Source organism: Taurulus bubalis, assembly GCF_910589615.1.
Source record: "Taurulus bubalis genome assembly, chromosome: 10".
In the NCBI taxonomy this organism is placed as follows: Eukaryota; Metazoa; Chordata; class Actinopteri; order Perciformes; family Cottidae; genus Taurulus; species Taurulus bubalis.
In genome coordinates, this window is record NC_136598.1 from 23,687,333 (window position 1) to 23,708,315 (window position 20,983).

Here is a 20,983-nt window from a genome sequence, read left to right on the forward strand (position 1 = left end):
CACTTCTTTTCTTTTCTTCTTTAGCTTTTGACATGTTTTACAAGTTTGTCCTAAATTCACTAAAAAACACAAAGCATCAGGGAAAGAGATATGAATTGAGAGAATGAAGAAGTCATAAAAAAGAATGATGGAAAACAACAGCAGTTTGTGAAAAGCTAAAAAGCCACCACCTACAAAACATGAACAGGAGTAATATTATATTACTTTATTTATCTTTTGTACAATGTAATTACAATACAAATATGTAGGTTTAAATACAAAAATTCTGTAAATAAAGATTAAAAATAAATCCCACTGGTTTGCTTTGTTACCATCACTAAACTATGGTTTTACAATCAAGTTTATGAGGTCATTTAGTTTGCTTTAACGCGGAACGCAAGTAACCTACATTTATAATTTGGAGCGCCAGCAAAACAAGAGTCGAGGGCTAAAATGTATATTTTGAAAAGAAAGAAAAGCATTGATTTTAATGCGTGGACCAGTCTGAGAGAGACATTTGGATTTGTTTTTGATGGGGAAGAAATATTGATTCGTCCAAAAACAAAAAGGACAAAACCCCGGGAGGACCCGAGATGGTATAAATTAGGCCGGTGGCACAAACATCTGGTGTTCTCTGGGAGCCGATCAGGCTGGACCGCTGCCACAGGAAGAGACCTAATTAAACTGTGGGGAGTTAATGAGCAGGAAACCTAATAAGTGACCGTCCACATCCATACAATTCAATCCCCAGGCAACGTAACAGCAGCATCTCTGGTCAGATTACAGTTTTTATATAACATACAGAAAACCCACCTGTTCGCTACACGTCACGTAGAAAAGCCCTTCAAGAGAGAACATTCCTGCTTCGTAATGTTGCATTTTCTTTTACAACTTCGACGTTAAAACACAGAAAGCTTTGTTGGTATTATTGAGGTTTTGACTACATAGGGAGTCGCACATATGAGGACTGCAATTATATAATAAGCAACATCTTTAGAAAAAATGAGGATCAAAAAGTGCTGATTGTGAGGTTTCCGGAGCTGAGGAACATGATGCTGAAATGGTCGTGGCTTCACCTCGAGACCCAAAAAAAAAGTGCTGTGGTTGTGGGAAACGCCATGAATGCGTCTTTGTTTTCAATATTTTCACACACTCTGTCCCGCACTTTTTTCATTTTTTCCACATCTTAACTCATTTTCCTTACTTTAAACTTTCTCCATCTCGTTTTCTTTTTTTTAAAGGTATGACTCCATTCTCTCCTCCAGTCTCTCACATACAGGTTATCCCTCATTTTGTTTCCCTCTATTATTCTGCTACTCTATGTTTTCTCTTACTTCTTCTCTTACTTAATAATTCAGCATCCGAAATATACCGTTTAGTCTCACAGCTTTTTAATTTGCCACGCCTCAATTCAAGTTTGCTCATGTTCCTCTTCTCTTTTTTACCTCAAATCATCAATCCCATCATCTGTAATGAGTGCAGTACTACTACAGTAGTACAATAGGGGTGAATACACAATCATCCTGTACGTGATGAGGCTATACCCTGTGTTTTAACACATTGAAAGATTATGAAAGTTGGAATGTAGTGCATCGTTTTTTTCCGCTAGTTCCACAGTGTTCGTATAGTGTTTCCACTGAGTTGTTAGAGTTCCTTGGGTCGGTCTGGAGAAGATGGCGTCCGAGGGGCCGTTGTGCTGTGTCGCCCAGAGTGTCTGTGTCCTGAAGGGGTTTCTCATGTCCCACCAACCTCCGAGGGAAGGTTACAGCAACAGAAATGGGCTGCAGAGCCAAGATGGCGTCACCCGCAGTGGAGCTTATGCGGAGCATATGTGAGGGCTAACAGGTGGAAGAAGCATGCCGCTATATACACTTACTGGCTCACATGTCGAACTTGTTCCCGGGATTTTTTTTTGGTTCCTGTTACGTAACTCAGTTTCACACAATGCATTCCCTCTACCTGTCTGCTACCTGCAGTTTCCCTCATCTTTATGGTTCGACTAAAATAAATACAAGAACGGGGGTAAACCACACGGTCCTGAAACACTGCTTTAAAAATTTGATTTTTAAGTATATGGAACTTGTTAAAATATAAAAATGAAGTACAATAAATAAAATAATTTGGCCATAAATCTCTACTATTAGTCAGTAAGTCCTTTTGGGTTGGTAGAATCGGGTCTTACATCATTGGCTAGTCCTTTCGGGTATCCAAACTTTTTGCTGTGCTCGGCTAAGATCAGCATCCGTCAATCGCTTCTCTGTATCTCTGCATCTCTGCATCTCTGCATGTCTTGTGTCATCGTATCCGCTAAATTCTCCACCAGAAAAAATTAAAACATCTCATGGGCTTGGAATGCATCTGAACGGAGTCCCTTTTTTAAAGAAAGAAACCACTGAGTTGTGGCCCCCACACCCCATAATGTCCTCAGGGGGTCACATACAGTACATCCAGGGACTTGCAGCAAGTAAAGTAAAGCCAGAGTGGAGAAGTGAAAGCAGGGGCGAGAGGTGGGAAGCGGGTGAATTCATTCCATCGAGTCTAGTGAGCTAGAGACCTGATCCTCCAATGGCAGCCCAGCAATCCGCCAACTTCCTCCAAAGCTCTCACAGGAGTGTAAAGGAAGCAATTAAGATCATTTTAACGTCGACTCCTATGAGAGCTTGTAGCGAGTTGCTCGGCTGCCACAGGTCTGATGCGAGGCTAACTTTAAGGACCTGCATGTAGGCGCGCCTTTCTCAGGTTTTTAACTCCAGGGCTAGAGCCGCAGCTTCGGGAGGCCAACTCTGGCTTAAAGCTCAATCTCAAAAGTCTTTTGAAGATTGTTGGAAAACGGGTTGGCTGCTGCAGCTGGCGCCTTATTCCCAGGCTGCTGAGGCGCCGGTTTGGCCTCCAGTGCCGCCCACTTGGCCTCAAAGCGATCATCGTCTTGGGAAACGCTAGCTGCCGGAGCCGTTAGCTGGCTGCCCTCCGGCGGCCAGCTGCTACTGCCGCCGCAGTTGGCGGCGCTGTTGCTGGTCCCGTTCTGTAGCGCCATCGCGGCGCTGCCGTGCAGCGGGAGGCCATTCATGGCGGTTGATAACGGCAGAGTGGGGGAGAATGGCGGTGTGGAAAACCCTCCAGGGTGCCCGACTGCACTGGGTACTCCTGGGTAAGAATGGTGCTGCCCGACTGCTCCGAGTGCCCCCACTTTGGGTCCTCCTACGACCGAGCTCATGACTCCGCCGGCACCGGATGAGCCCGCGCAGAAGACGTTAGCCACCATTTGCGACGGTGTGATGCCGACCACAGGTACGCTGGCGTTGGGATATGTCATACTGCTGGCCAGGCCCGGCATGTAGGTCTGCATGTGCGCGAAAGCCGGCTGGACAGGATGACTGGCGAACATTCCCACGGGAGCTGGGGTGGTGTCAAAAGCCAAGGGGAAGGGTTGCATGGAGCTCGGAAGGGAGCCTGGGGGCCCGGGGAGGGAGGACTGCATCATGGAGACCGCAGTCATACTCGGACCGGACATCGTGGGAATGGACATGGAAGGTAGAGACATAGGGGGGCCGGACATTGGGGGGCCTGGTATTAGAGGAACTGATGATATCGACATGGGTGGGAGGGGCATCGGCGCCTGACATAAGAGAGCCGAGGCGCCCAACAGGAGAGGTTTGGACATGGAGCCGAGAGGCAAAGGGACAGTGGACGCCGGGCCAGCTGATATGACTGCCTGACTGGACATCTGCTGACTCGACACGGATGGTGGTCCTGGGATGATGGGGATGGCGGGGCCTGGGGGAGGAGTCTGTTGAGCATTGACAGCCTTGGAGACCTCCTCCAGCCATCTCTCAGCCTCGGAGGGTGTGCGCCGGTGTCCACTCTGCATCTGTATCTGCATCTGCATCTGCATCTGCATCGCGACGGAAACGGGAGGAGGAGAGTGGAGTGGAGGCTCCGGCTGGCCCCAGGAAGAAGTGCCTGGAGGGATAAAGTTTAAGACTTAGACCACCACTGTGTTCAGTTCAGAGTGTGCTCTATTTTTGACCCTTTCTTCTTGCTTACCCTGCAGTGGTCCAGGCGGTGGAGGCAGCGCAGGAGGTACCGTGCAGGTTGGGGGACCGTTTGCAGGCAAAGAAGGGTCGGAGAAGAGCTCCTCCGATGGATTGGTGAAGGAGTTGTTGATCTGGCTACACAGGGCGTTCACACTACAGTCTTCCTCACATGGCAACCCCATATCCATATCTGGAAGAGCAAGAAAGGGACACAGAGGGGGAGGCGAGGTGGGAAAGGAGAGAAAGACAATGGAGATGAAAAGAAGAGGTGGAATGGTGGAGGGAAAGGATTGTGGAGAGGGACCAACAGACAAAGAGGGAGAGAGAGAAACATTGTGTTATCCATTTGTTTAACAGAGACAGTTAGCATCAAAGAAACCTAAGGGGTGAAAACGTAACCTAAAAAGCATAAAAAAGGTTCATCCCAAGCATGTGTGCATGCCAAGCGAAAACCGTGTAAAGAACTGCATCTAGCGTGACATTCATGTACGCTTCGGCCTGTTATGTCGTGCATTGGGACGACTCTGACAGCGATGAATTTGGCTCGGCTTATCCATGTTTTTAAACCAACTGTAACTGATCCCACCAGCGGGGGGATTAGCCTGAATGATGTTCCTGTCTGAATTTAGGGTTTGGACTACAGCTTTTTTAACCTTTCCAGCACAAACCGCAGATATAAATAGATATAATATCTAATTCCCTGTTCCTTGTCCCCTGGTCCCTCCCTTCACAACGGAAAGGCCTCAGAGACAGAGGCATTTAGTTCCTTCCTCTACTCCCTCCTTCTCTCCTCCGCTCCCTCATCCTCCCTGTCTTTGCTCACCCCGTCTACTCTCTACTCTACATGCACGGTCGGCCAAAACACTTGATGACATTTTTGACATTGTGGTTAGGTTTCATAACACGTACATGCAGAGGAAGGAATGTAAAGAGGCGTGGGATTAAAGCGAAGTAAAAATATTGCACGTTTCCCACAGAATGGAGCATTGTGGGTCAAAACCCCAAACCTTTACAAGCCCACTCATCCGTCACATGCATATCTCTCTCATCTGTATGCATTGTTTGGCTACAGGCCTTGAATTATATTGCAGGGTGCAGAGGGCGCCGTAGGCATGTGTAAGGTCTCCCATTTAAGAGTTTTTGTTCTGCAAAGACCGACCCTGTGATCCTACACTTTCCCCATTCTAGTCAATGTCCCTCAGAGTTCAGAAGCACTCTGAGCACCTCACATGTGTGTCTATATGTGTGTGTGTGTGTTTCTCTCAGTGCAGTTGCAGGTTACGGGCTGGTAGAGGGCTCGCTCAAGGCTAACCAGGACAGCAGATTGACCACACAAATCAATACACACATTGTTCAGAGTCACAAGGGAGCAGGGATCCGGCAGTGTGAATGTGTGTGACTGTGTGACTGGATATATACTTTAACCATCATGGGATAATAGAGAAGACGTAAATGAAAGCAGTGGATATGAGTGAGAGTGGGAGTTGAATGTTGTGGTTTCGTATTCCAGTCAACTCTCTCGTCTCTCCTAATGACTATAATCAGCCCTGTGTGGGTGTGTCCATGTATGTGCGTACCTCTGGAGGGGAAAGTCAGTATTATTTGTCCTTAGTAAAGATAAAAAGAGCTTTCAGAGCCTCACAGACCCGGCTATCAGCGCCGGTGCTTAAAAGCATTAATAACAGCACTTCACATGACTGCCTTTTTGTCTTGGCCTTCAGTGGAAGACAAGCGTTGGGATGAAAGTGAAGAACTACACATTGTCTGCAGGACAACATGAATAACTAGAATTACCGCCTCGCGTTTGTATGCCTCCGTCAACGAGCCAGGCTGCACACTTTATCAGTGTGAAATGTCATCGCTTCATAATTTGATCCTATTAGACATCTGTGAGAAATTACTTTATGACTTATTAAGGGGAGCAATGTGTTTCGTGAGGCCACAGTAACTTTGATCACCAAATTCAGATCAGTTCATCTGCGTGTCCAAGTTGATATTTCTGCCAAATCTGAAGAAATTCCCCTCCAGGCCTTCCTGAGATGGTGGGACGTAGGGAAGTATGGACAACCCATAAACGTGTGAAGCCTCTGTGAGGAATAAAAATACATCTGACACGTGCTGGTGGTTTATTCCGCAACTTGTTTGCTCGGACGTCCTCAGCTGGAGGTCACTGATGCCACGCTGAAGCCAAATGAAAAGTGTAATAATGCTCCAATCAGCAAACAACCATGACGTTAGTGGAACACATGTGTGCTTTCTGTTTGTGCGAACAGGCAGCAGTAATGTTCCCTCGACTTCTTTGAAAAACTAAATAACAATCTGGGGATTTGAGTTTGCGAAATCCCTCTAAAAGAAATTAAATAAAAGAATGTGTGAGGGAAAGATTCCAGCTGATTTCACTTTATGAATTAAATGTGGATCAATCATCTTCGAGAAACAAGACCAGTGTGAATTTTAGGTGATGTCATGGCTTTTTGCATTTTGCATCTGCCAGTTAATAATATCATGAACCTCTCCATGATTTAGGTTCCTCTCCGACTACCCATTCAGTTTAAGAGATTGTATACAAATGACTTGCAAGAGTATTCTTTTTTTCGATAAATAACTAAGAGTGCATATCTATTTTCATATGGTGTACTGTATATTAATATATCAACGGAACAATAACTTGGACTTTGCCACCAAAACACACATTAAGTTGAAATATAAATTGCTAAAATTGTGGCAAACATAGTAAAATGTTGCTAAGCAGCTACTAAATGCAGAGTTATTACTACTGGCACCAACTATGTTGCTGTTGAGCGGCTTTTATGAAAACCAGTTCATCTTAATTATGAAGGAATGTTTCTGCAGAGCGGCGACAGCAGCAAACGGTCGGGTCCTTCTTTACCAGAAGGTCAGCAGGTCACCAGCAGCAGCATTTGCGAGTCTAACTTCAAGAGCTCCTCAACTCACCAGGGTTCTTGTCCTGGAAGTCGGTCTTGCGTTGCAGAGTGGACGGCAGGTCGTTGAGGCGGAGCGACAGCTGCCTCTTGAAGGGAGAGTTCTTCTGGCTGAGGGCCGGGAATCCGCGGAATGAGCCTTGACGCACCAGCTGCTCGATGGGCGCGTGGCGCCGGGGGATGGCGTGAGGCCCGCCGGGCTCCGGACGCTCCATGGGGGACGCCGCACCCTCGGGTGGGGACGCGGTTCCGGGTGGGAGGGCTGGGATGGCACAAGGTTGTTCTGGAAGAGGAAGTGGGCGCATGGTCATTTCTCTTCAAACCCCCTCACACATATACATGATAATCCATGGATGATTTGCTTTTTAAGTGACTTCTTAAAAGGTTTTGCTTGACCTTCAACATTTTAAGGGGTCACACGTATGAGCGGTACTTGAAGGACACACCTGAGTACGTGCGCACACTTTGAAATCTACCTTTCTTCTTGTCCTGCAGCTTGTCGTCTCGGTCGCCGCTGCAGCTCTGCTGGCAGGACGGGTTGGAGCGGAAGGAGCCCTCGCGCACAAATGAGGTGCGGCTGGCGTCGAAGGAAGCCGTCACGCCGCACTCCTTCTCCCGCCGCTGCTTCCTCTCCAGACAGGCGGCAAAGGCACAGCCGACCGCATGGCTCAGCCTCTCCCCCTGGTGGAGCAAGGGGAACCACACACAAGGTCAAAGGTCACGTCTGCACTTGCACACTGCTGCAGTCTTCATTGGCTGTTTTTTCAAATCAAGTTCATGCATTCACGTAACATAAAACCGTTCGGATAGGATTACGGTGCAATTATCAACCTCAAATCTCTTCTGTTGTCAGAATCGCAAAATGAGTTCATGACCCGTGATTCTGAACGCATCTCATGCCCGCCTGTCGTTTTGCAATTTATTCCTACTTTCTCCCTCCCGTCGTCACTCATTCTCTCTACATAGACGGCGATGGGAGAGAGACAGTTTCCGTTTAAGATGAGTAGATAGAAATATGGAGAGTGTGGTGGAAATAGAGACAGACAGAGATGGACAGATAACACCACAGGCTTCGGTCTAATCCCCTCTCCTAATCCCGCAGGTCTCTCTTCCGTCCACATGAATAATCTATCGCCCGGTCTAAGCTGATGAAACCGCCATGGGATTGAGACCACGACAGCATTGTTTTCTATTGCATTTGTCTTTAAATGAAAAAACTCCTCATCCCAAGGTCAGTCAGATGGAAACACTGGAGGGTAGAAATCACAACACAACTGTACAGATTGTATCTAAATGATACAGGCATGGAAAATCATACCATTCATCCATCCATTAGCCGAACCACTGATCCTATTCAGGGGCGCTGGAGCGATCCCAGCTGACAGTGGGCGAAGGCTGTGAGCCACTGCACCACCGTGCAGCCCGCAAATTATATGTTAAAAATATGGAGGATTAACTGAAGCTAATGATAATATTAGGAAGGCACTCCAGCGTATAACTGCACAGTACATCTCAGCAGCCTTCCCCTCTCTCCAAGACATTTACTCCACCAGAGTAACCAGAAGAGCACACCGCATCATCAGGGACACAACACATCATCAGGGACACAACACACCCCCAGCACAGACTCTTCTCGCTCCTGTAACTGTTTTCTGTGCATATGACAAGACAAATATCTTGAACCTTGAATCTTAATGTTCTGGTAAATTGCTTTTTTTTTGTATAAAGGGCCCATCAAAGTTTCCCAAGGAAAGATTTATTCTAAAATCTAAAAGCATAGCCTGCAAGTAAAATACTTGGTTTTATTTTGCTTCATAAATGTTTTGAATTGATACTTTGTTGTCTTTGTGATTTGAAACAAACCCAAAATGTTAAGTGCAACTGAAACCACAAATTCAACCTCATTCAAATCCCATTGACATCTGTAATAACCTAAATAACGAAAAAAAAAAAAAACATAGCCTTGAAACGGAACCTTTACTTTTTTTTTTTTTAAAGCTTTAATTTTTTATTCAGTAGTTCTGTTTTCATTACCCATAATCCCTAGGCCTAGACCACCGTGAGTAAACGTTACAAGCCAAGTGGCTGTGTTTAGCTCAGACACGTCTGCGTTATAGTATCTTATGTCAAAGTTTAGTACAACAGGTAAGAAAGTAATTGTGTAATATCTCATGAAAAAAAGAGCGCTTTGGTGAATATTATGTTTGTGGACGAAACCAAGTTATGTCCAGTACATATTCATGGGGGCTGTACTGTAAAAGTCGGGTTACGAGCCGCTACTACCTTCGGTCAGTGTCCTCGTTAGCTCCCCGCTGTAGCCAGCTGGGGCTCCTGCTAGCGCTCCGTTACTTCCCCGCTAACTTCCGCTAGCTCCGCGAAAACCACCGAAGGTAGCGGGACCAAGTTGGACACCCGACTTGGGCAGAGGGGACGTGGGCAGTAGCAGCAGCAGCGGCCGGTGGCTAGCAGTGGCTGGTGGCTAGCAGCGGCCGGTAGCTAGCAGCAGCGCCAGCTAGCGCTGCTCCTAGCTTGCTACAGTAGGGACACTGACCGGAGGTAGGAGCGGCTTGTAACCCGACTTTTACGGCAGTTTCTTTTTTTATGCGAATCAATTATTTGTAGTTTAACTGTGATGAATTCATAAAGGTTTAAATTGTAGTAAGTGTTGGAGCAGATAGCAATTTGTCAATTCCCACACATTTTATTTTTCCTTCGCTTCGCTGACTACCAGAGAGAAAGAGCCCTCGACGGGAGCTCAACGGTCCCCTCACCGAGTCTTTGAGAGCCATGAAGCAGTGGCACATCCACCGCCTGGTCGTGCCGTCTCGGCAGATGTAAGAGAAAGCCTTGTCGTAGTTACGATCGGGGGCACAGAATGAAACCTTCTCTATGGTCTGGTCCACGATGAGGTCCTGAGAGGGAAAGCGGGGAGAAAGAGAAGACAGTCAACCGCATTGTTCCAGCAGGTAGATTGCATCAAATCACATCGGTCATCGTTTAGTCTTCCTCAGCCGATGACGAGACAGGAGACATAGCGTCGGTGCCGAGCGTACCGGCTTGTAGACCGATCCAATACTTGACACACTGCTTTCAACCTCTGCTAACCCCATGAAACCTCTCTCACTGCGACCCATTTACACATCCGCCGGTTACAAAAAAAAGAAAGTGGCTGCAGACTCATGTCCCTGAACCCTCTTTTCATCTCTGGGATGTTTCCACCACTTGCCCTTCCTTCCATAAAAGGGTTATTCAGCCTGTCCCAGCGTCCATAGTCGCTACAGAGAAAAACAAAAGGGGCCCTTCTCTTTCTCCGTGTACGTTAAGGGGCCCTCGGCTCACCAAAAAACAGAAAAGGAAGGAAAACACGAGGCGAGCGGGAGAAGAAAGGGAGGAGAGGGTTCACACACTCGGCCACGCACTTCCTCCCTCTCCGGCAGTGTCGCTGAAAAACAAAGAAAGGGGAGGATGACGAGAGAGGAAGAAGGAGGACTGGGACGGGGAAAGGAGGAGAAAAGAGTGGAGGAAGAGGTAGAAGAATAACAGTCCATTCATTGTGGGCCAATTAGTGAAGAAAGAGGGGATGCTGGTACCGAGGTGAAAGGCTGAGCAGAGTGAGTTGCTCTTTGTCACTGGAAAATACGTAAAACTGTGAAAAGTGCAAGAAGAAAGTGTGTGTCTGTGGCTGAAGATGACTCGGCTTGTCTCGCTAAATCTCTGAAAGGAAGAAAACCGCGCAGCAGCATGTGACTCAGTGTTTCGACGCCGTCTCGTCTACTGATGCCCTGTGAAGGTCATCAGTATGCACGCAAACACATGTGTGGAAGCGCCTGAACGGCCGCGTGGGCATCATCAGGTGCGCTCGCTGGATTCACAGATGAAGGCTGAGCTGACGATAAAGCTTTGGTGATGAATAGGCGAGGAAGAAAGAAGGACTGTCAGGGTTATCGCTGCTGGGTTTGTGATCAAATCTGTTTAATATGTTAACCTTGAATCACAGTCACCAACGGTGTCTGTCTGACGATCGGTGCTGAGTTAAAAGATGCTAAATTATGCTAAAAGATGCTATATGCGGTCCTCATAGTGTATTAATCACTGCGAGGGACACCTCTCACGTTACTAGGACCGTATCAAATGCAATTTTTCTATCTTAAAGTTTTAAATTGAGGTTTTCGAATGAAGCCTAATTAGTCATATTTTATGACGTCTTCAACTGAAAGTAAAACACAAAGAAGTGTCTTATTGTGGTTGTATAAATTATAATTTGTGATGCTGCCAGGTATCCGAGTACCTAAATAGCGATTGAAGCAGAATATTTCACATCTTCTGTCTTTTTTAAATAACTTTTTACTTTTACAACGCCGGATTATTGGAAATGTTTGGATTACAAATAGTATAATACTTCTTATAACAGTGCTTCTGCTGCGTTTATACAAAAAGGCCGACAGCGCGGGTAAAGTCTGAGCACATTCATCCACAAACGGGTCCAATTCACGTGAATCTCACCTAAAATTATTGTTATATTTCCATTTTACACATGACTATGAGAAGCTGAAGAAAAATGGTAAAATAGAAGAAAAGAAAGAAAGAAGGGCACAACAATCTAAACACACAACATATTATATTTGTATTACATTTTTTTTGATAACCATGAAAACCTTCTACAGACTAGATAGATAAAGTATAAAAAAATGTTTTTATGTTACATGTTATATGTTTTTGCCTTTGTTGAAAATATAAAAAAATGTAATACATTTTCGGCTTCATCTTTTAATATGTTTGGATAGGACACATCATTGAAGGGAAGAAAGGAGTGAGATTAAAGTGGGGGAGAGGTGAGGTCACGTGTGTGGCCTCTCAAGATCCAAGAAAAAAAGGCTTCACTCTTTATTCTCTGCTGCTCTTTATTCTGCTCGGCTTTCAGTAGAGCCTCAGCGACCTGCCTCTCTCTGTTGGAGGCCTTGCTGCCGCCAGACACTCCTCAAGTGCGTGCGTGTGTGTGTGTGTGTGTGTGTGTGTGTGTGTGTGTGTGTGTGTATGTTTACTTGATGTTCCCTCCCCCACGAAGCACCATCAGCAAGTAACCATGGGTAACATATGTCAGCTTTGAAACCACACACACACACACACACACACACACACACACACACACACACACACACACACACACACACACACACACACACACACACACACAGGGGTCCGCACTAGCCTGGGAGCATCAAGACAGTAGACGCATGGTGGTGCCATCAATGTGGGACAAATTGAGACTTGTGTTGCATGTCTGAACTGAATTTGAGATAAAAGAAAGAAGATGCTGCAAAGATGAAGGGCAACTCTTCTTTTTTGTGTGTGCTATTGAAGCCAAAGATAGACTACCTCTGCGGAGTGTGTTGTACATGATTGCCGGACACACACTCCCCCTCCTTGTCCTTGTTGCAGAGTGATTGATGCAGTAGATGGAAAGGGAAGACGGAGGGGATGATGGAACAAAAAATAAAATGTGTTGGCTTACCTTAGTTTTGTCATCCACCACCCTGAGTCCATCCGCTGAAACCCACAGCACTGCCTTGACTGTCTTTTTCCCGCTCTGGAAAGACCCCAAAAAAAAGGAGCAGTAGTAAATAATATATAACTTAAGAGGCAAGTGAACCAAGTCTCATAGTGAATGCATAGCACCAGATGTTGCTTTATTCTTGCAGAGCTGCGATCAACCAACAACTAGCATGTAAAAAAGTCACTTGTACTACTCATGGTTGTGTAAAGTGATCATCACGTCGTTGCAGATGATAGTGGTGGGTTAAGATCGGAGGTAAAAACTGTGCCAGCTGGCACTGGGGAGCATTTCTCCAGAGGAGGTCACCCGGCAGAGCTAATAACACACTCAGCAATGGCCGTGCTAAAAATACACAGGCTAAAAAAGCTACAACTTCATGTGAGTGTGTGTGTGTGTGTGTGTGTGTGTGTGTGTGTGTGTGTGTGTGTGCGTGTGCACATGAGTCTCCATATGATCCTGTGTGTGAGTAAGGGAAACAGAAAGCCAGAGCGCTGCAGGAAAAGGCTTTGAAACCCACTGTGAAGCGACACGGAGCCTCGATTTTTGCATAATCCCATTGAGGGGAAGACAGCGGGAGTGAGAATAGAGGTGAAGAAACTGAGAGTGATGGAGGGAAAAGAGAGGAGGAGAGGAAAGCTAAATTGGGAGGTGGAGCGGGGGAATCAAAAGAAAGCCATAACTTTGGTAGAAAGTTTTCAACTGTGCAGAGAGAGAGAGAAAGAGAGCGCCGCTGAAGGAAGATGCTAATACAGATGGAAGATAAGCGTCGGCCCAGCGAGGGAGAATCAAACGAGAAAAACAAAAGAGAGGGAACGGTGGAGGGAGGAGAGGGAGACGAGGGTGAACGCATGACACATTTCTCCCGTACGCAGTTCAACTGATTCCGTTAACGCTCTGAGATTTCCTGACAAAGCGCTGCCTTTTGTTCCATAAAGTTTCTACCTGGGGGATCCAGGTTTCGGATCAGTCACTGAATGTGCTGATTTAGTTTTTTTTTCTACATGAAAGTCGAGGTTAACACCAAGTTACATCAAATAAAGCCGAGCTCACAGACGCAGAAGACACAGACTCCTGTTTCCTCCGCTGCCGAGTGTCTGACACTGGCCGGTCTGTGTCACTCTGTTCACACGCTCCTCGTCCCAATCTAGCCTCCCAGGGTGTGTGTGTGTGTGTGTGCGTGTGTGTGTGTGTGTGTGTGTCTCAGTGTGCATTTCTATGTGTTTATGTTCGCCCAAATCTAATTTTCTGCTCTCCTGGCATAGTGGGATCAGACAGACAGATATGGAATAAGACCCACCCGGGAGGGCGATGAGGGCGATGAAGGTGATAAAGAAGAGAGAAAATAACAAGAAGGGGGTAACTGCAGACCGTATTGAATGTGTGTTTGTGTGTGTGCGCCTTTGGTCGATACTTTATCGCATGAGCTTTGCGCGACTGGGTCTGTAATGAGCTTTGAAGTTAGTTTACACTCCAGTACTGCGGCAGGGGAGTTCAGTCTGTGTGTGTGTGTGTTGTACTTACAACTTTTTGCTTCTTCACCGCCTCCTCGCACACGTGCATCCCTCTCGACTCCTCCACCTCCACCAACCCCAGGTACTGCGGAGAAATCAGAGCACAAATTATTAACAGGCGAAAGCAAAACAGATGCCAATTCAGGCCGATGAAGCGGGCCGAGCTGAAAGGAAAGCTGTGTGAAAACAAAGGACAGAGACGAAGTGACATGAAAGCAGGCAAAGGCTCATTAGTCTCCATCAGAGTGCGATAAAAACTGACGAGGAAAGCAGCTAATAAGCATCCCGTACTGGATTTGCAGCCACGTGTTGCTGCTGATAATAAGGAAGGGATTGTAATAATTTATAGCCCTGCGTCCCCGTCTGTTGCCTCTCCAGTGTTGTGCTCTGTGGTTTCACGGAGAGCCCACAGAGACATAATTAAAGCTCAAAAGCCAAGTGGTGAGGCAGGTTTTAGAGTTTTGGTTTAGCTCAGTCCCTGAGCTAAAACACCTGTTGTAAACAATAAGTGAAAGCGAAAGAACAATAATTCTGTTTTGAGCTTGCGGAAACACAAATAGAGAGTTTTTTTTCCGAGCGATGTCGTCGTTAGATGCACACGCGTGCGAGAGGGTTTGAAACAAAGCAGAATTAATGACTGAGAGCCGGTGAGGACGTTTCTGTGTCAACATGAGAAGTTGTTTTTGTTTCATAAACTGCACGAATCGCAAAAGTAATTGCTGGAAAATGCTCAGAGTGCATGATTCGCAATTAGCATCCAGCAATCTGGGCAGAAGCCCCGGATTTTAGCAAGGAGAGGGAAAGTTTTTGCGCAGAAATGTATTGCAAAAGTTCACCGGGTTTTATAATCAACGCTTTGATGATCAGTTTGATGTGAGCGACTTTGTGGCATCTGAAAGAGGTGATGATTTTTGGTTGTATATGGAAAATATAACTCAATTCCTACAATATCTCAGAACTTAAAATCTTTCCTTAGTTACATTTTGTCTGTGTACACTGCAGACATCTAGCAGAATTAGTTCTGCTATAAGGTAGACATCCAGCATATATCTTGTGTCGTACATGCTACTGTCCAATATATAATATTATACTCTTAAAATATCAGGAATTTCTCATCACTTGCATGAGCTAACTTGGTTTAGCCTGGGTTTGTGTTATATACATAGTTCTCAGACCCCCCTAATTGTGGTAAATATTTAAAGTTTTCACCTGACATTTATCCCCAGAGAAGAGAAATTGTTCTGTACTGAATGAGTATTATTGTGTTTATTGTTATATGTGGGCCGGTAAATGGACTACATTTATAAAGAGCTTGTTGTGGTCTTAGTGACTAAATGAACATCTTGCTGTATTGAAGAAGACTTGAAACGAGAGATTGAGACATAAACTCATGTTTACAATGTTTACTGAGGGAATAAATCAAGAGAGAAGTAAAGTATTTTTATCATAGACTTCTATACAATCAGAGGAGTCGCCCCCTGGTGGCCAGGAGAGAGAACGCAAGGTTAAGGCACCTCAGCTTTGGCTTCATTTTTCAGGCCTGAAAGTTGCTGCTGATACCCCTAAAAAGGGCATTTTGAAATGATCCAGAACAGACATAGTTACCGAAATATGAGGATGAGTGTGAGATAGTTTGTAAATGAAGAAACCTTTTTATTTTGTATTCATAGCTTGGTGAAGGTGTTGAAGGGCGCGAGGCCAGAATGAAGAAGAAAATCAATCAATCGACAAAGCAATAATCTACTGAGAACGCGTGTAGTATTCACTTTGCAAACTTTCCAGCAGGACATTTTTCAGAACTTTCCAAACTCGTTGCAAAAATAATAATAATAAAAACACTGTTTTCTTTCCTCTTGAGCCATTAATAGTGCACGAGTCGAATGCATTTAGAGTGAAAAGGCAGAGGGACGAGGAGGAAGGAAAAGCTACAATAAAGAGGCTGAGAGGTTTTTTTAGTGCTCCCGCCCCTCGCTGTGAAGCTCTAAGCTCCTCTTGGCTGCCCATCCCATCGCCAAGTCCGCGGAGCGTTGCCATCAGGACCGCTCTCCATTAGCTTGCCACTCGCGCTGCTTTTTCCTCCACTATTCTCTTCTCTCTGCCTCGTATTCTTCTTCTCCTTCCGCTTTCTCCATTCAGCCCCTGTTCTCTCTTTTCACCAATCTTATCCACTTCTACATCTCTCTCTCTTGCTCTCATTTCATATCTCACAGTATCTCTCTGCCCCCCCCCTGAGCGCCCTCATCCTTCACCCTGTCATTTCCTGTGGTGTCCTTAATCTACAACTCCACCTCGATGTCATCCCTCCCTCTCTCTCTCTCTCTCTCTCTGTCCTCCATCTGTCACCGTCATTGTCTTTGCAGCCGTTCAACAAATCACTCGGATAGAGAAACAGCACACGCTCACAAACTGACGCTGGTTATCAGTAAATTGGGCCATCAATAATGCCTCTCATTTGCATTCATTGCACTCAGAGTTAAGATTCTGTGCTCAAAGACAATACAATCTGGTTTGTATGAGGATAAATGCTTTTTAATCCTACTAATATAAAACAAACATCTTCATATATTGGGACACAAGTCATCAAATACACCAAACTCTGCCATGTTTGTATGATACAGTCCATTAACAATGTGATCCATGTGAATTTTGGGTATATTCACCTACAGTATTAATATTTTGGTCTCATATGCAATACAATTTCCAAAAATCAGAATTGGTTGTCTTGAGTTTTTAGAGGAAACAGTCCAGCGTTTGGAAAAACACGGCAGATTCTGGATTCGCTCTTCTTCTGTGGTGTTCAAGGATAAAGTGCTGAATAAAGGAGGATCGAGTGCACCTGTTATAAAGCACTGGCATTAGTTGAGATAAAGCCAGGTTCTAGGTTCACCATTTGACCTTTTGCTCGACCCTCTGATGGATTTAGCCGAGGTTGATGTCACTAAATACGGAGAGTAAAGTTACTCCCCGTGACCTTGTGACATTTTGACAGTTGTCTTCAGTCAGACGTACATGTGTGCATCTATATATACAATCGTAATGATGCAGAATTAAAATGTTTATTATGGCAAACGTATGTGTTTATGGTAAATAACACATTGACATACAGTATGACCATCACAGTATCGGGTTTCAAGAGAGGACCAGGACTGCACCGGCGTCGGATACTCACCCGGACGGGGAAGTTACATTTGCCCTTCCGTACCGCCTCCTCGTCCGCCTGCCACTGATGCGGTCTGCTGGCCTCCGGCACGTAGGTGGGCTTCTTCCTCCTCAGGCTCTGACGGAGCTTGTTCATCTCCGGGGTCACGTGCTCCCTGGTACTGTGGACACAGGAAGGGGACACGGCCATTACTAAAGATGCAAGAGTTTATTCCATCGGTTTTTATCAACGTATCCTCAGACAACGGTTCGTACGACGTCTTACGAAACATTACTTCTCATTTGGCCAACGAAAACAGACAACGAGTGTCAATTTCCGCTCATTTGATGCATCCGGTCTTTTCAAAATAAACTCCCGTCTTCACAGGAAACTACTAGTTGGGTTAAGGCAACAAATCCACTTTGTTAGTGCTCCCGAAAAGATGGTCGTTTGGGTTAAAACAACTACGAAAGACGACAAATAAATTAACGTTGACCTCTTGTTCCACACGGGAATGTTTGTTTGCTGGACCCGTCCACCCTGTGTGGGCTTTTGCGGCCTTTATACTTCCTCGTCCGTGATTACGTGGATCACAAAATCCTTTCGTGGGATTCGGCACATGTTTCCCCGTAGTGAACGTTTTTGTCTGCAGTACACCTTTGAGCCACACGAGGGAGCATGAAGATTCAAGATATTTTAAAGTTACTCCGTACAATGAAAAGCTTATTTTGCTAGGTCCTCCTTACACACAGAATTACAATAAACGTAGGTAAAAAAAAAAATAGAATTAGAATTAAGAATACAAAAAAACATTGCGATGAATGCTAAAATTATAAAAAATATATATAAAATAAAGCACAAAAATAGGACAACATTGCACAATCCGTTTCAAGTGTATAAAGTGCACTATGCATTGTTACAACGTCCGTGTTGTGCTGATAATCGTAGCCTACTTTAACATTCAATCTAATAAGAAAAAGCGATATACATTCTGTTTGTTTCACTGATGAGAGGATAAAAAACAAAATGCCTGAAGGCATTTATTTAGTCTAAATGCATTTATTTAGACTAAATAATATTTTTTATTTAGTGTGTACATGTTTTCAATAACCCCAGCTTAAAACAAAGTTGTGATTTATCAGATGTGCATCCCTTCAAATAGCTGGTAAGATAGTATAAGGTGATGTAGGAGCAAAAATGTATCCACAAATTCACTCTTCTCACAATTTATAAGGAGTATTGTGAATTGAGTTGTGATGATTTGTCATTTTTAAAAACTGGATCCTTAGAAGAACAAAACATTTGGGAACCAATGTGCTAAAGGGCTGCATGTCATCTCTATAATTTGTTCAAGCAAACACACATTCATTCCCACCCAATCTCACAGTGCGGCTCGTTACAAGCTAATTAAATTCAACACACTATAATTTAAAGAAAAGCCGCCCGAGAGCTTTTGAGCAGAGGACGTATAGTCCTGTGTTCCACCCGGGATTATGAGTGAAGTGGGATGCATTTCATTGATTAGCTGGAGCTCGTTATGCAGTTATCATCCCTGACGAGGCAGTCGGTGCATTAGCGTCACGAGCGCTTTCTCCCATGATGCTCCATTGATTCTCTGTACAAAATCACACAGGTAGGATGTTCACGCTAATGAACACAAAGCATAGGGGGCGCTTTCATCGCTCCAAGAAACAACGAGAACGCTGAGCGAATGCTGATCGCCACACACACACACACACACACACACACACACACACAATCCTCTCTGTGCTGCTTAATTAGACCATTCAGCCCGCTGGCCTGTTTAGCGATGCTAATTTTCTCATGCACAATGAAACATGACGCCATCCAAACATGACCTGCTTAAAAATGATAATTACTGTTTTCATTCCTCCACAGTCACATCAACCGCTCAACAAGAAGCTCAGGAGTACAATAAAAAACCGAGAGCCGTCTGTTTTTCTATATCGAGACTGAATTAACAGCATCAACGGCGTTTTAAATCCTCCTGTTTTTCTTAAATCCACATCATCCAGACAAGTCTACCCATGTTATCACTTTTAAAATGATTGTAAATACAGAAAGGAATTAAGAAATTTAAAAAACAACACATGAGAAAAGTTTAAAAAGTATGCTTCTATTATTTTCTTACCGTCTGGTTGCCCCATGAACCGGCATCCTGCCTAAAACAGGCCGGGAAAGCACACAAATATCACGCCCAACATATGTGATGTCCATACTGTACGAGAGCTGTGGTCTGTATATACGGAAGGGAAGAAACCTCCTCTCTGCTCTGCCACACAGAGTTTACAAGCACACACACACACACATATCATATATATATATATACATACACAAACACACATGGACGCATCACTTCTCATAATCACTGCTATGTTACTGGTAATGGGTGCCAAAGGCAGTTAGAAGTTCCCCGCTCACACACACACACACACACAGGCGTGTGTGTGATGCGGAGCATTCAAATGAAACAGCTCGAGTGGCTTTACTCATTCCTGGCATGTGAGGCACGCGTCCACTGCCAAGCACACACACACACACACACACACACACACACACACACACGCTCTGCAGCTCCACACATGTCAAGGCTTGCGCCAGTCATTTATGGGCAGAGCGCCACCTGACTGGCACCTGGCTGGCAGCAGGTGTGTGTGTGTGTGTGTGTGTGTGTGTGTGTGTGTGTGTGTGTGTGTGCGTGTGTGTGTGTGAGCAGGGGGTAAAAGCTAGCTGGTGTGTAATACCCCCCACACGGGAGGTGCAGGGTTGTGTTATAGTGGACAGTTGCTGCTGGTAAGGGAATACAAGATGCCCTGTCGCTGCCCTCATATGGTTCGGGACAGCAGGGGAGGAGGAGGGAGAGAGCGAATAGACATCTGATGCCAGGCAAAAGACTCATGAAATGAAATTGATGCGAACTGACGGTAACGGGACAAGTGAACACCGGCTGGAGGAAGTGGAGGGAGGAAGGAGTGAGGTGTTCTAATGAAATGTAAATGCGTGGATGTTGTTAAGGATAAGGACAGACAGACAGAAGAAAACAGCATTTATGTAGCAGCAAAAAAGAAAAACATTATGACCACAAACTCAGATGATTCATGTCTTTATTCTATCATTGAGAGCATAATAACCTGGATTATATCCTCTTCAGAGCACAAGAGAGAGATTTAACTGTGCTGTAGGATGACGCTGATATTAATATTGTGTCCAATATCATTCATCTGACACACTTTCCATTGTACTGTCCTGTAAAATGACAAGAAGGTCTCTTATGTTTCAGATTAAATAATATATAAGAATTGTGCATCCTTTTGGCTGCTCAAGAAATGTCAACAAACATATTAGAAGTTATTTTACTGTAAAATTAAATCCTACATAACCCTTGCTTAAAAAATTGCCCATGGAGATTAATGTGCTTAGAGCCTTTGTTTTATTTTACAAGGAGGTGTTTATGCAAATGTTCCTCTATAATTACGCTATGCTAATTATGCTAATTTACCCATCTTTTAACACCAGTGTCCATTAGCAAATTGCATTTTTTAACTCAATGATTCTAAAATACAGTCAGTGTGTTCATTGTGAAGCTTCAGTGAAGTGAAAAAAAGAAATGAGGTGAGAAAACAAGTATTGTGACACTTTTATTGAACGTTTCCCCAGCCATCGGTCATCCATGTTCACTCATGGAATATTTTATTAAGTATGTTTTCTTTTATAAGAACAGTTGTGTTTTCGTTGTCTTAGAATGAGACGTTTATACGGAGTCGGTCCACTTCACGGTGCCGTTATTTTAACCCCAAACCAAT

General features: G+C 44.8%; 1 protein-coding gene across 1 annotated transcript; it reads right to left on the reverse strand.

The window, feature by feature from the left end:
* Positions 1-2,767: 2,767 nt before the first annotated feature.
* Positions 2,768-17,330, reverse strand: numbl (NUMB like endocytic adaptor protein; the record flags this gene model as incomplete). The annotated part of the gene is made up of 8 exons (XM_079225428.1): positions 17,190-17,330; positions 14,031-14,105; positions 12,468-12,542; positions 9,727-9,867; positions 7,432-7,636; positions 6,969-7,238; positions 4,024-4,203; positions 2,768-3,939 (listed from the first exon to the last, which is right to left on the reverse strand). The coding sequence occupies exons 1-8, from the start codon at positions 17,313-17,315 to the stop codon at positions 2,768-2,770; spliced, it is 2,244 nt and encodes a 747-aa protein (XP_079081554.1). The 5' UTR covers positions 17,316-17,330.
* Between the last annotated feature and the right edge of the window lie 3,653 nt (positions 17,331-20,983).